Source organism: Manis javanica, chromosome 8, assembly GCF_040802235.1.
Source record: "Manis javanica isolate MJ-LG chromosome 8, MJ_LKY, whole genome shotgun sequence".
NCBI lineage: Eukaryota > Metazoa > Chordata > Mammalia > Pholidota > Manidae > Manis > Manis javanica.
The window spans coordinates 83,231,153-83,244,657 of record NC_133163.1 but is presented as its reverse complement, the minus strand read 5'-3'; the positions used below and the strand labels follow the sequence as shown (position 1 = coordinate 83,244,657).

General features: G+C 36.3%; 1 protein-coding gene across 1 annotated transcript; it reads left to right on the top strand.

Moving 5' to 3' along the window:
* The first annotated feature begins 1,220 nt into the window (after nucleotides 1-1,220).
* On the top strand, nucleotides 1,221-2,159 carry LOC108400942 (olfactory receptor 4F3/4F16/4F29). Its single transcript, XM_037015839.1, has one exon. The coding sequence runs from the start codon at nucleotides 1,221-1,223 to the stop codon at nucleotides 2,157-2,159; it is 939 nt and encodes a 312-aa protein (XP_036871734.1).
* Nucleotides 2,160-13,505: the final 11,346 nt, after the last annotated feature.

Below are 13,505 nucleotides of genomic sequence, written 5' to 3'. Positions count from 1 at the left end.
AGTATAAGAAACAAAGGGCCTTGAAGATAAAATATATGAATGGATGTCAAAGTAAGCAGGAAAATATAAAGTATCAGAACAGGTTGCTGTGCAGGTGGTACTGAATACTTTAAATGATGGGGGGATGTCAGTGGACATAAAAGTTTTGTCTCTGAAGGGAGGCTGAGACACTGATGAATTAAAACTTAGTATCTCAAGTATTCCAAGTGCTGGTCATCAATACCTCTGTGTGTATGGACAGAGAAAAAACTGTTTGCAGAGCTAGTTTACATCCTCAGTACCATTTCAGGCATGTGCCTTAGCAGAGACTGTGAAATCTCCCAGTTATGCATTGATTAGATCTGGAGGTAGCCTTGTGTCATGGGATGGCATGCGTTCCTTCGGAAAGCCACCGTGAGTGTTGAGGCCAGTTTGGGGCTTTGTAGTTCATGAAAGATTGTATAGAGTAGAGGCACCCAGGATAGCATTGACCACAATAAAATGTGATGAGGAGTAGAGGCAGTTCTATTTTTTATCAGAGTCCATGTACTTCCTCTGTTCTACTACACCTATAGCTCTCCCATTTCACATTTAGTCTTCATTGACAGCCTAACCTAGTCAGTCTCAATTCATGTTTCAGGCACCTCTCCCTCCACATGACCATCCATCTGTTAATCATGTTTTCCTCTACTTACCCTACTTTATTTTTTTGGAGATTCGCAGCAATTTGAAAAAATATTTTCCATTATTGTACAAATACAGTATATAATGCATATAATAACATACAAAATATGTTGATTGACCAGCTTACCCTACGTTTTGTCAGTGAACTGTGGGAACAAACTGGGAAGAGAAGTGAATTATGAGAGCATACATAAAGGCAAGATGGAATATGTTGGCAATGAGGAGTAGTACATTTTGCAAATGATGCAAACAGCTGATAAATGTCATGGATGCTCAAGAATCTTTTGTTCTTGCCTGATCGGTTATTTGAGAACCGAACATTGCAGTCAGAGTGTTGGTGATAGGTTTAAATATGTCACAGCTCACATATGTCATGTGATGATAATGTAGACTTTTGTTTTTTGTTTTTGTAAACTTGAGAAACTGGGAAACCATAGTTGTTGGAAGAATGTTGAAACATCAATAATTCTATGACATATTATCATCTTGATAATCATAATTTCCTCCTCATTTTCTTAGTTCTCATAATTTCATCAGCAGCCCAGTTGGCTGGATCAATGGATGGAGGGAATCACTCGGTTGTGTCTGAGTTTGTGTTTCTGGGACTCACCCATTCCTGGAAGATCCAGCTTCTCCTCCTGCTGTTCTCCTCTGTGCTCTATGTGGCAAGCATGACTGGAAACATCCTCATTGTGTTTTCTGTGACAGCCGATCCTCACTTACATTCCCCCATGTATTTTCTATTGACTAGTCTTTCCTTCATTGACTTGGGAGCCTGCTCTGTCACCTCACCCAAGATGATTTATGATCTTTTCAGAAAGCACAAAGTCATCTCCTTTGGAGGTTGCATTGCCCAAATCTTCTTCATCCACGTTGTTGGTGGTGTGGAGATGGTGCTGCTCATTGCCATGGCCTTCGACAGATATGTTGCCATATGTAAGCCTCTCCACTACTTGACCCCCATGAGCCCACGCATGTGTGTGTTGTTTCTGGCTGCTGCCTGGGCCCTTGGCATCAGTCACTCACTGTTCCAACTCGCATTTATTGTTAATTTACCCTTCTGTGGTCCTAATGTGTTGGACAGCTTTTACTGTGACCTCCCACGTCTCCTCAGACTGGCCTGTACAGATACTTACAAATTGCAGTTCATGGTCACTGTCAACAGTGGGTTTATCTGTGTTGGCTCTTTCTTTATACTCCTTATCTCCTACATCTTGATCCTGTTTACTGTTTGGAAACATTCCTCAAGTGGTTCATCTAAGGCCCTTTCAACCCTATCAGCTCACATCACTGTGGTCCTTTTGTTCTTTGGTCCAACCATGTTTGTCTATACATGGCCACACTACAATTCACAGATGGACAAGTTTCTTGCTATTTTCGATGCAGTTCTTACTACTTTTCTGAATCCAGTCATTTACACATTCAGGAATAAAGACATGAAGGCAGCAATGAAGAGAGTATGCAATCAGTTAGTGATTTATAGGAAGGTCTCATAACTGATATTATAAGGACTGTTGCTAACTATGGTGTAGCCTCTTGTTTCTGCCTTTGATATTTTATATCAAGGAACTTGGAGGCATCAGATATTGATTTGACTGTTACCATACCTTTAACATAATTCTTAACTGATGAATGTATTTCTTCCTTGTGAAAAGCATGAGCCATGAAAACAATGTATCTCCTTATCTATAGGAGGGTGAGCCTTGAAAACAATATGCCTCCTTGTCAATCTCATTTAATTTCTTTCAGCAATATTATATAGTTTTTGATGAATAGGTCTTGATACCTTTTTGAGATTGGTTCTAAGTATTTCAATTTTTGATTGAAATTCCCAATGGTTATAATTCCCAATGACATTTTCCAGTCCAAAAACATGGCTGTTTTAAATGACATTTTTTGTTAAATATACAATTGTTTGTTGATAATATAAAGAAATATAGTGGATTTTTTATTTATTGATATTTTACCATGAAAACTTGTAAAATCTTTACTTCTACCCTTTTTTTATGTTAAATAGGCTTTTTTAAGGTGATCATGTCAGCAAATATAGGCATTTTATATCTTTTATTCTAGAAGACATAATTTTATTCATTTTTGATGCCTCATTGCACTTGCTAGATAAAACAGCACAATGCTGAAAAGAAGTAAAGTGGTCACCCTTGACTTGTTCTTATTCTTATGAGAGAAGCACTTGGTCTTTCATCATTAAGTATGATGCTAGCTATAGATTTTACATAGATGTCCTTTATTAGATCAAGGAAATTCCTTCATATTCAGTTTGCTGAAAAATTTAAAAATTAGAAATGAATGTTGAATTTTGTGAAATGCATTTTCTGTTTTAGTATCAGAAAAAAAGCTGGGCTTTGAGGATGTATTGCCTCCTTTTAAATTTCTACAAGAGTTTTGTAAGGTTGATATGGTTTATTTCTTGAATGTTTGACAAAATTCACAAGTGAAGTCATCTGGGTCTGAAGTTTTCTATGTGGAAAGGTTCTCAATTATAAATTTAATCTTTGTAGTTTGTATCTTCTAACAAAATTACACATTCATCATGTTGTCAAATTTATTGGAAAAAGCTGTTGCTAATATTCCGTTACTGTCTTATTAAACATCTGTAAGATCTGCAATGCAATCTTTCTCTCCCTCTCATTCTGGATATTGGTAGTTTGTGTGTGTTTTCTCTCTCTTTTTTTAATCCTATCATCATGGCTAGAGGTCTTTTATCTTTCTTGATTTTGTCAGAGCACCAGATTTTCATTTCACGGATTTTTCTCTCTTGTTTTCTGTTTTTTATTTCATTAATTTCTGCTCTTACAGTTTAAATTTATATTCTTTTCCTTTGTCTTTAATTTGCTTCTTTTCTAGTTTCTTTGGGTGGAAATCATAATCACTCATTTGAGACTTTTCTAATATAGGCTTTTAGTTCTATCAATTTTCCTTTAAGCACTGCTTTAAGTGCATCACATAAATTTTTATATATCTTGTTTTCTTTTCACTCCATTTCAAATACTTTCTAATTTCCCTTTTAATATAGTTAATACATGGGTTATAATTCCCAATGACATTTCCAATATCGTTCTGTTATTGATTCTAACTTATCTTCATTGTAGTCGGTAATTTGTTTTGTATGATCAATGCTTTTAAATTTATGGAGATTTGTCTTATGGCCCATAAGACAGCTGGTTAACATCTCACCTCATATTGAGCACTGAACAAACTGCCAAGCCTGCTCCCTTGGTAGGTCTGAGAACATGGGAAGGAGGAATGCATCCATTCACAGCTTGTGCTATTCTCCAAGTTTAGGAATAAGCACAGACTGAGGTTTTTTTCCTCCAGGAAGGAGGGCAGGAGACAAAGAGGCTCTAATTACCAGAAATTAACATGTCCTTTATGGTGCCGGTTTCTTTTTTTGTCATAACAAGTGCTGAAACACTGGAAAATCTTGGTCTTCTGGTCAACTAGCAACAAAGAAAAGGGGTGGGTGTCCTCCTACAGTGACAGTGTTCTGTAAGATTGGGAAAAATCACAGAACTGAGGTTTTCTGCCCAGGAGAGAGGAAAGAAAGTGGAGGGAAACTTGTCCCCAGCCTTAAAGCACACAGTCTGAGGAAATGGTTTCTATCTTGTTTCGTATTGAGCACTGCTGACTGGTGAAGGACTCTCCCAGTCAAAAGTAGTCCCTATAGACTGGGAGAGGAAGCACCTTCTTCAGACGCACAGACAGCAAAGCAAACTTACGAGGAACATAAAGAATCATGATACATGACACAATCCAAAGAGGAAAATAAATCTCTACCAACCAATCCAAAGGAAGTGGATATCTGTGAGTTGCCTGATAAAGAATTAAAAATAATCAGAGAAGCTCATTGGGTTACAAGAGAATATGATAGAGAACTGAATGAAATCAGGAAAGCAATTTTTGAACAAAATAAGAATATCAACCAAGAGAGAGGATAGAAAAAGGAACCCCCCCAAAAAATACTGTAGCTGAAGGATACAATAACTGAACTGACAAAAATCCCTGGAGGTTTTCAAACACAGAAGACTTGATCAAACAGAGGAAAGAATCAGTGAACCTGAAGACAAGTAATGCGAATTAATGCAGTCACTAGAGCAAAAGAAGATAGAATGAAAAATATTGAAGAAAACCTAATGGATTATGGGACTCCATCATACAAATGAATATATTCATCATGGGAGTCTGAAAAGGGGAAGACAGCCAGAAAAGGATACAAAGCTACCTAAAGAAATATAGTTGAAAAGTTCCAAATCTGGGGAAGGAAATGGACATTCAGAATCATGAAGCCCAAAGGTCTCCAACAGGTTGAAACTAAAGAGATTTATAAAGAGACATATTAAAACCATATTGTCAGAAGTCAAAGACCATAAAGAATTTTGAAAGCAGCAAGAGGAAAGTGGCTCATCTTGTACAAAGGAGCCCCCATAAGACTCTCAGTGGATTTTTCACAGAAACCTTGCAGGCCAGAAGAGAGTGGGGTGAGAGAAAGAGAGAAAATAACCCAAACAAGAATACCATTACAGCAAAGCTGCTCATAGGAAATGAAGGAGGGAGGGATAAAGACTTCTCCAGATAAAGGAAAGTTGAGGGAGTTCATCATTGGATTTGCTCTAAAAGAAATGCTAAATGGAGTTCTTCAAATTAGAGTGCATTCCAATGAAAAAGGAAGAAGTAAAATTATCTCTGTTTGTAGATGACATGATGTTATAGGAGACAACACTAAAGAATCCACCAAAAAACTGCTAAAAGTAATAAAATTACAGGATCATCAAAATCAAAATACAAAAATTACTTATGTTTTTATGTACTAACAATGAACTATTTAAGAAGGAAGTTAAGAAAGCAATCCATGTACAATACCATCAAAAGTATAAGATACCTAGGAATAAATTTAACCAAGGTTGGGAAAGATCTGTACTCTGAAAACTATAGAATGATGAAAGACATTGATCAAAGAAATTGAAGAAGACACAAATAAATGGAAAATTATCCCATGCTCATTTATTGGAAAAATTAATATTGTTCAAATGTCTGTATTTCCCAAATCAATTTTTAGAGTCAATACAATCACTATGAAATTCCAATGTCATTTTTCACAGAAATTAAAAGAAAATCTTAAAATTTGCATGGAACCACGAAAGATCCTGGATAGTCAAAGCAATCTTGAAGAAGAAAAATAAAGCTGGAGGCATCACACTGCCTGATATCAAACTATATTATAAAGCTATAGTAACCAAAATAGCATGATATTTGCATAAAAACCAGGAAATAGACCAATTGGACAGAAGAGAGATCCCTGAAATAAATCCATGGATATATGGTCAACTAATCTTCAACAAAGTCACCAAGAATACACAAAAAGGAAAGGACTGTCTCTTCAGTAAATGGTGTTTGTAAAATGGGTATCACATGCTGATATTGTATTCTTTTCTCATACCATCTACAGAAATATAATCAAAAGTGAATTAAAGATTTAAACTTTTAAACTACTAGAAGTACTAGAAGAAAATATAAGAAAAAGCTTCCTGACACTGATCTAGGCAGTGGTTTTTTAATATGATACCAAAGCACAATAAGACAAAAATTGATGATGGGTTTGTGTCAAACTAAAAAGCTGCATAGTAAAGAAAATCAGTAGTTCAAAGAGACAACTCATGGAATGGTAAAAAACATTTGCAAAGCATAAGTCTTAGAAGTGGTTAACATCCATCCAAATATATGAGGAATAACACTACATCTCAGCAGAAAGAAAATACCTAACCTCATTAAAAAATGGGCAAAGGACTTGAATAGACATTTCTCAAAAGAAGACTTACCAATGATCAACAGATTTATGAAAAGGTGTTCAACATCACTAACCAACCATCAGTGAAATGCAAATCATAACCACAATGAAATATCCCTTCACAATTGTTGTATGGCTATTATAAAAAAGGCAAAAGACAACAAATGTTTGCAACAATGTGGAGAAAGGTGAGCCCTTGTACATTTTTGGAGGGAATGTAAATTGGTACAGCCATCATGGAAAACATGGAGGTTTGGTGGTTACTCAAAAAATGAAAACTCAAACTACCATGTAAGTATTTTGAGGAGATATCTGCATGCCATGTTCATTGCAGCATTACTCATATTAGGTTGTGCAAACAACATAAGTGTGTGTTGACAGGTGAATGGGTAATGGAAATGTGATACGCACACACACACCTGTATGATGGAATATTATTCAGCTTTAAAAAGAAGGAAATACTATAATTTGTAACAACATGGATGAACCAGGAGGATATTAAGCTAGGTAAAATAAAGCCAGAAAGACAAATATGGAATCTAATAATTTTGAACTCATAGTAGAATGGTAGTTGCCAGAATATGGGGTTAGAAGTGGTAAGGGAAATGGACAGATGTTGTTCAAGGGTACAGAGTTCAAGTTACTTGGGATGAAAAGTCTGGAAATCTAATGTGTAGCAAGGTGACTATAGTTAATCATACTATATTGTACAAATGAAATTTGCTAAGCAGTGAGTATAACTTAGTAGTTTTCACCACACATACACAAAAAGTTAACTATGTGAAGTGATGGATATGTTAATAGCTTGATTGTGGTAATCATTTCACAGTGTACACAAATATCAAAATTTCATTTTGTACAACTTATACATAATTTAAAATTTCAATTAAAGCTGGAAAAAATAAACATAAATTATGAGGCAGGAAAAGTTAAAAAAGTGATCATAAAAAGATGCTTAATATCATTCGCCATTAGGGCATTGTAAAATAAAATAACGAGATACCACTACACCCCTCTTAGAATGGCTAAAATCCAGTACACTGGTAACATCCTAAATGCCCATGAGGATGTAGAGTATTGGGAGCACTCATTCTTTGCCAATAAGTATACATAATGGTATAGCTATTGTGGAAGATAGTTTGGCAGTTTCTTACAAAACGAAATATACTCAACATACAATCCAGCAATCACTCTCCTTTGTATTTTCCCAAATGAGCTGAAAACTTATCTCCACACAAAAACCTGCACATTAATGTTTTTAGAGCTTTATTCACAATTGCCAAACCTGGAAGCAATCAAGATACCTTTCAATAGATGGATGTATAAATAAATTGTGGTGTATCCATAAAGTGGAATATTATTCAGTGATGAAAGGAATGATCAAGCCACAAAACGACACACAAGAACATTAAAGGCGTATTACTGTTAGAAATGAGCCAATATAAAAGGCTACATAGCATGTAATTCCAACTATATGACATTCTGGATAAGGCAAAACTATGGAGATAATAAAAAGAGCAGTGGTTTTGGTGAAGGATGGAGGGAACAATAGGTAGAGCACTTTTTAAGGCAGTGAAACTTCTGTATGATGTTGTAAGGGTCATTATACATTTGTCAAAATGCATAGGATGTACAACATCAAGAGTGAACCCTAAAGTAAACTATGCATTTTGGTTGATAATGATGTATCAGTGTTCTTTGATTGTAATAAAATATAGTGCAAAGCATTAATGGTGGAGTTTTGGGTTCTATGTGTATTGGAGGGTCATGTGGGAATTCTGTATTTTCTCTCCACTTTTACTATGAGCCTAAAAATGTTCTAAAATAAGGTCTTTTAATTTAAAAAACCAATGAAACTTAGTAAACAATTCTCAAGTTCATGATAAGGAAGTATCACTAGAAGTTTGAATGGATATAGGCAGTTCAAGCGTGATCCAAACTGGGCCTGTATTGTTCTTATTCTATGAGTTACCAGAGAAAAGAATTTTCTGATGCAGTTTTCAAAATTTCATGGTCCCAAAATTTAGACATATGTCACTAGGAATAATATTTATTTTGGGGGAATACTTATTTATTTATTTATTTTTTACTTATGTTACCCTTAAGCAAACCTAAATAACCATGCCTGGGAGACTTTGAGAAGTGTAGGATGCTCCCTGGTGGTGATTTATGGATGCTTGATAATTTAACACTATGGATAGAATCTGGTGGGATAATGCCCATGCCATGATTAAGTGGTGTGTAAAACGAATACTTTGTGAAAGAGAGAACATAACCTCTATGGGGCTCTGCCTGATGGAAATAAAAAGTTGGTGAGACACTAACAATAACAATTTGTGAAAGAACTGTTAGGAATTGATTTGCATATAATTTTCCTGAATTTGGAGGGAGATCTTTTCAGTTGTGAGATTACAACCAAAGCTACTGTGACACACCCAGAGATGTGAGATGTTTTGATGTGTGATGTTAGATGTAAGGGACTATTCAACAAAACAAAGACTATCCTGTAGTAGGTACTAATAGTACTAGAAAATCATGAAGAACCATCTGTTTTAAAGCCCCACTTTATTCTTTTGCAAACAACTCTTCAGAGGAAGTTATCTATTCTAGGTGTAGGTAGAGAAGGGAGGTGTGGCAGGTGTGGGCCCATTTTTTATCACCAGCTCATGAAAGTTATGTCTTCGAGATTCATTTGATATCAACTTGCATGCATCACTTCCATGTGATTATGGAGTGTCTGCTGCACGCATCAAATGTTATCATTTGGTTGCAATGCCAAGTTCATGATGCATGGTGTCAAGGTGCATGGCATTTTGCTGACACTTGTTCAAGTGTTCAGTCTCTACTGGGGTCCAGGAGCAAGGCAAAAGTTCCTTCTCAAAAGTTGATTTAGCATCTGCAGAATGTGGCGTGTGTGCTCTCACACTCAAGAGGTCTGGGGCTGTGATTCACCTATAAGAACCTTCCAAAGGCATCATTCCGTCTGTATATGTCATAGATGCCTTATAGTATTGGCTGAATCATATGGACCAAGTATCAGAGTAGCTTTTAAGGCAGTCTGGAGCTGATGTAGAGCCTTCTCTGGTTATACGCCTTATTCAAAACTGGAAATCTTTTGGGTTTCCAGGTTATTAGATTGGAATATGCCAAAATAAGATGTATGTTACCTCTGAAATATTAAGTCGCACAGAGAATTGAGCCTGTGGTAGATGCAATGGTACAGGATGCAGTAACTTGGCCATCCCCAGACCACTGTACCCCTAGAAATGTCACTGACATGGCAGTTCCCTGAATATATTTGAGATTTATTGTCTACCCCATGACATACATATATTTCTTACCAAAGTATCTATAGAGTAGTTGCTGTTTTCTGCTTTGCAGGCCCAATTAACATATTAAAAATATAGTGAACCATCATGATGTTTTTGGAATGGGGAAGCAATGGAGTTCCATGCAGATTAGATTATGATATAGGACTTGGAATGCTGTTCTTTGAGGTGATAGAGGGAAGGTTTATTTTTGGCTCGGCCTGCTGAAAGCAAACTGCTTATAATGATCCTTGCCAAAGGCATAGAGAAAAACCATGTACCAGATTAATAGCGGCATGCCAGGTATCAGGGCAATTGAATGCACCTGGAACGGAAGCGGCAATGAAGTCACAGCTTGATTAACTGTCTTAAAGATCTATTTGTCTTCTGCACAGGCTAATAGGTGATTTGAATAAAGATATGGTTGGAATCACCAACCCTGCGTCTTTCAAGTCCATGTAATGTCAGTTATCTCCAAAACTGTTCCAGTAATTTGGTATTGTTTGTAGTTTACTCTTTTGATATGTAGAGACAGTTGTAGTGGCTTATACTAGGGCACTGGTACTATAATAGCTCATATCCTATGTAATAGAGAACCAATGCAGAGATTCTTTCATTTGCTGATATGTCTATTCCTACTGTGAATTTTAAAATTCCTAAAATAACCACAGAATGGGTTGGCACCCACTGGTTCCACTCTGAGACAGAACCAAGAAAATTTCATTCATCAGTTGATTTCCGTCAGGCTTTCCTCTGACTGGTGGACCATAGTAGTATTTCTTTTTTTTTTCTTTTTCATATTTTCTTGCTTGACTGATGGCAAGGAGACCACAGTAGTATTTCAAGTCTCCAGGAATTAGGATGAACTTAGAGCTAGTGTTCAGTAATTCTCCAAAAGTTTGGTTATTTCTCATTGCCCCAGTCACTCTCATAAATAATCATACCTTTAAGGAAAGCTATGAGAAATATTTGCAGTATATATTGTGTTTTCCCTGTACTAATAATATCCTTCTTCGAGGAGAGCCAGTTTCCTTTTTATTCAAAGGTCTCTGTATTGGTTAACTGGCTCAAGTCTGGAAATCGTTTAGATGCTGTGAAACTCTGTTTTTCTTATTTAAGTTAGAAAACATATAGATTTTCTGCTAGTACAAATCAAGTAAGACTGTAAAAAACTAACCATCCATTTCAGTTCTAGAGACACCATGATTATTTATCCAATGCCGAAGGTGTTGTCAGGTCAAACTTTTTTGTTGTTGTTGTTGAATTTTTCATTAAGGTACGATTGATATACACTCTTATGAAGGTTTCACATGAAAAACAATGTTGTTACTACATTTACCCATATTAAGTCCCTACCCTACACATACCCCAATGCAATCACTGTCCATCAGTGCAGCAAGATGCCACAGATTCACTATGAGCCTTCTTTGTGCTATACTGCTCTCCCTGTGATCCCCCACACCACGTGTACTAAACATAATACCCCTCAGTCCCCTTCTCCCTCCCTCCCCCCGTTTGGTAACCACTAGTTTATTCTTGGGGTCTCTGAGTGTGCTGCCATTTTGTTCCTTCAGTTTTGCTTCATTGTTATACTCCACAAATGAGGGAAATCATTTGGCATTTGTCTTTCTCTGCCTGGCTTATTTCACTGAGTATAATGTCCTCCAGCTCCATCCATGGATGGTAGGATTTGTTTCTTTCTTTTGGCCGAATAGTATTCCACTGTGTATATGTACCTCATCTTCTTTATCTATTCATCTACTGATGGACACTTAGGTTGCTTCCATATCTTAGCTATTGTAAAAAGTGCTGCAATAAACATAGGGGTGCATATGTCTTTTTGAATCTGAGAACAGGCCAAACTATTTTAATTACTGTTTGGTTCTGTTGCCTATGATGGTAATACACCCACATTGTGTCTGGCAATGAAATGCTGCCACTTGCCCACTGCCACCCCAGTATCTCATCATCCCATTGAATTCAGTGAGCCAAGTACAAAGGCAGCACTGGCATTCCTGGCCTACAGCATATAACAATCATAGAGCTTTCCAGGTATGCTAGGACTCCCCTCACAAATTTATTTCCTGCAGACTTGATGAAAAGACTGTCTTCTGGACGTTTTTTAATGGGGAATAAGTTTGGAAATTAGTGAGCAGCATTGCAGTCTCCCTTGGCCTTTGAATACCTTCTTCTACAATAAACTAAGGAAGTTCTGGCAGATCAACCTCATTCAATATATGTTAGATTTGGATCTAAGTTTGTAGTCAACCAAATAAAGCAAATTGTTAGAGCTTCTTCAATCCATGGTGCTGGGAAAATAGAGAGCCTCATGTAGAAAGATGATACTGTATTCCAGTCTTACATCACTTACAAAAATTAACTCAGATGAGATTAAAGACTTAAATGTAAGACTGAAACTATAAAAATCCTAGAGGAAAACATAGGAAATAAGTTCCTTGACATTGGTCTTGGCAGCAGTTCCCTGGATATGACACCAAAAGCTTAAGCACCAGCAGCAAAATTAAGTGGGACTACATCAAACTAAAAAGCTTCTTCATAGCAAAAGAAAACCAGAAGAAAAAAATCAACAAAATAAAAAGGATAGAAGAAAATATTTGCAAATCATATGTCTTATAAAGGGATAATATCCAAAATATGTAAAGAACTAATAAAACTCAATAAAAAAAAATAAAAATTTGGTTAAAAAATGGGGAGAGGAACATAATAGACATTTTCCCAAAGAAGATATACAGAAGACCAACAGGTAAATGAAAAGGTGCTCAGCATCATTAATCATCACTAGAATGCATATCAAAACCACAATGGGTATCACCTCATACCTGTTAGAATGTCACTCCCCAAAAAGACAAGAGGTAACAGGTGTTGGTGAGACTATGGAGAAAAGGGAACCTTTGTGTATTGTTGGCGGGAATGTAAATTGGTGCAGCCACTATGGAAAACAGTATGAAGGATCCTCAAAAGATAACTACCATGTGATCCAGCAGTTGTACTTCTAGGTATTTTTCTGATGAAAATGAAAACACTAACTCAAAAGATAGCACCCCCATGTTCATTACAGCATTATTATTATTATAATTATTTTTTTTGAGAGGGCATCTCATATTTATTGATCAAATGGTTGTTAACAACAATAAAATTCTGTATAGGGGAGTCAATGCTCAATGCACAATCATTAATCCACCCCAAGCCTAATTCTCGTCAGTCTCCAATCTTCTGAAGCATAATGAACAAGTTCTTACATGAACAAATTCTTACATAGTGAATAAGTTCTTACATGGTGAACAGTACAAGGGCAGTCATCACAAAAACTTTCAGTTTTGATCACTCATTATGAACTATAAACAATCAGGTCAAATATGAATATTTGTTTGATTTTTATACTTAATTTATATGTGAATCCCACATTTCTCCCTTTATTATTACTGTTATTATTTTTTTAAATAAAATGCTAAAGTGGTAGGTAGATGCAAGATAAAGGTAGAATACATAGTTTAGTGTTGTAAGAGAGCAAATGTAGATGATCAGGTGTGTGCCTGTAGACTATGTGTTAATCCAAACTAGACAAGGGCAATAAAACATCCACAGATGCAGAAGATTTCTCTCAAAACAGGGGGTGGGGGTTGAGGTTCTAAGCCTCACCTCTGTTGATCCCCAATTTCTCACCTGATGGCCCCCCTGCGACTGTGCCTATATTAGGTTGTTCCTCCCTT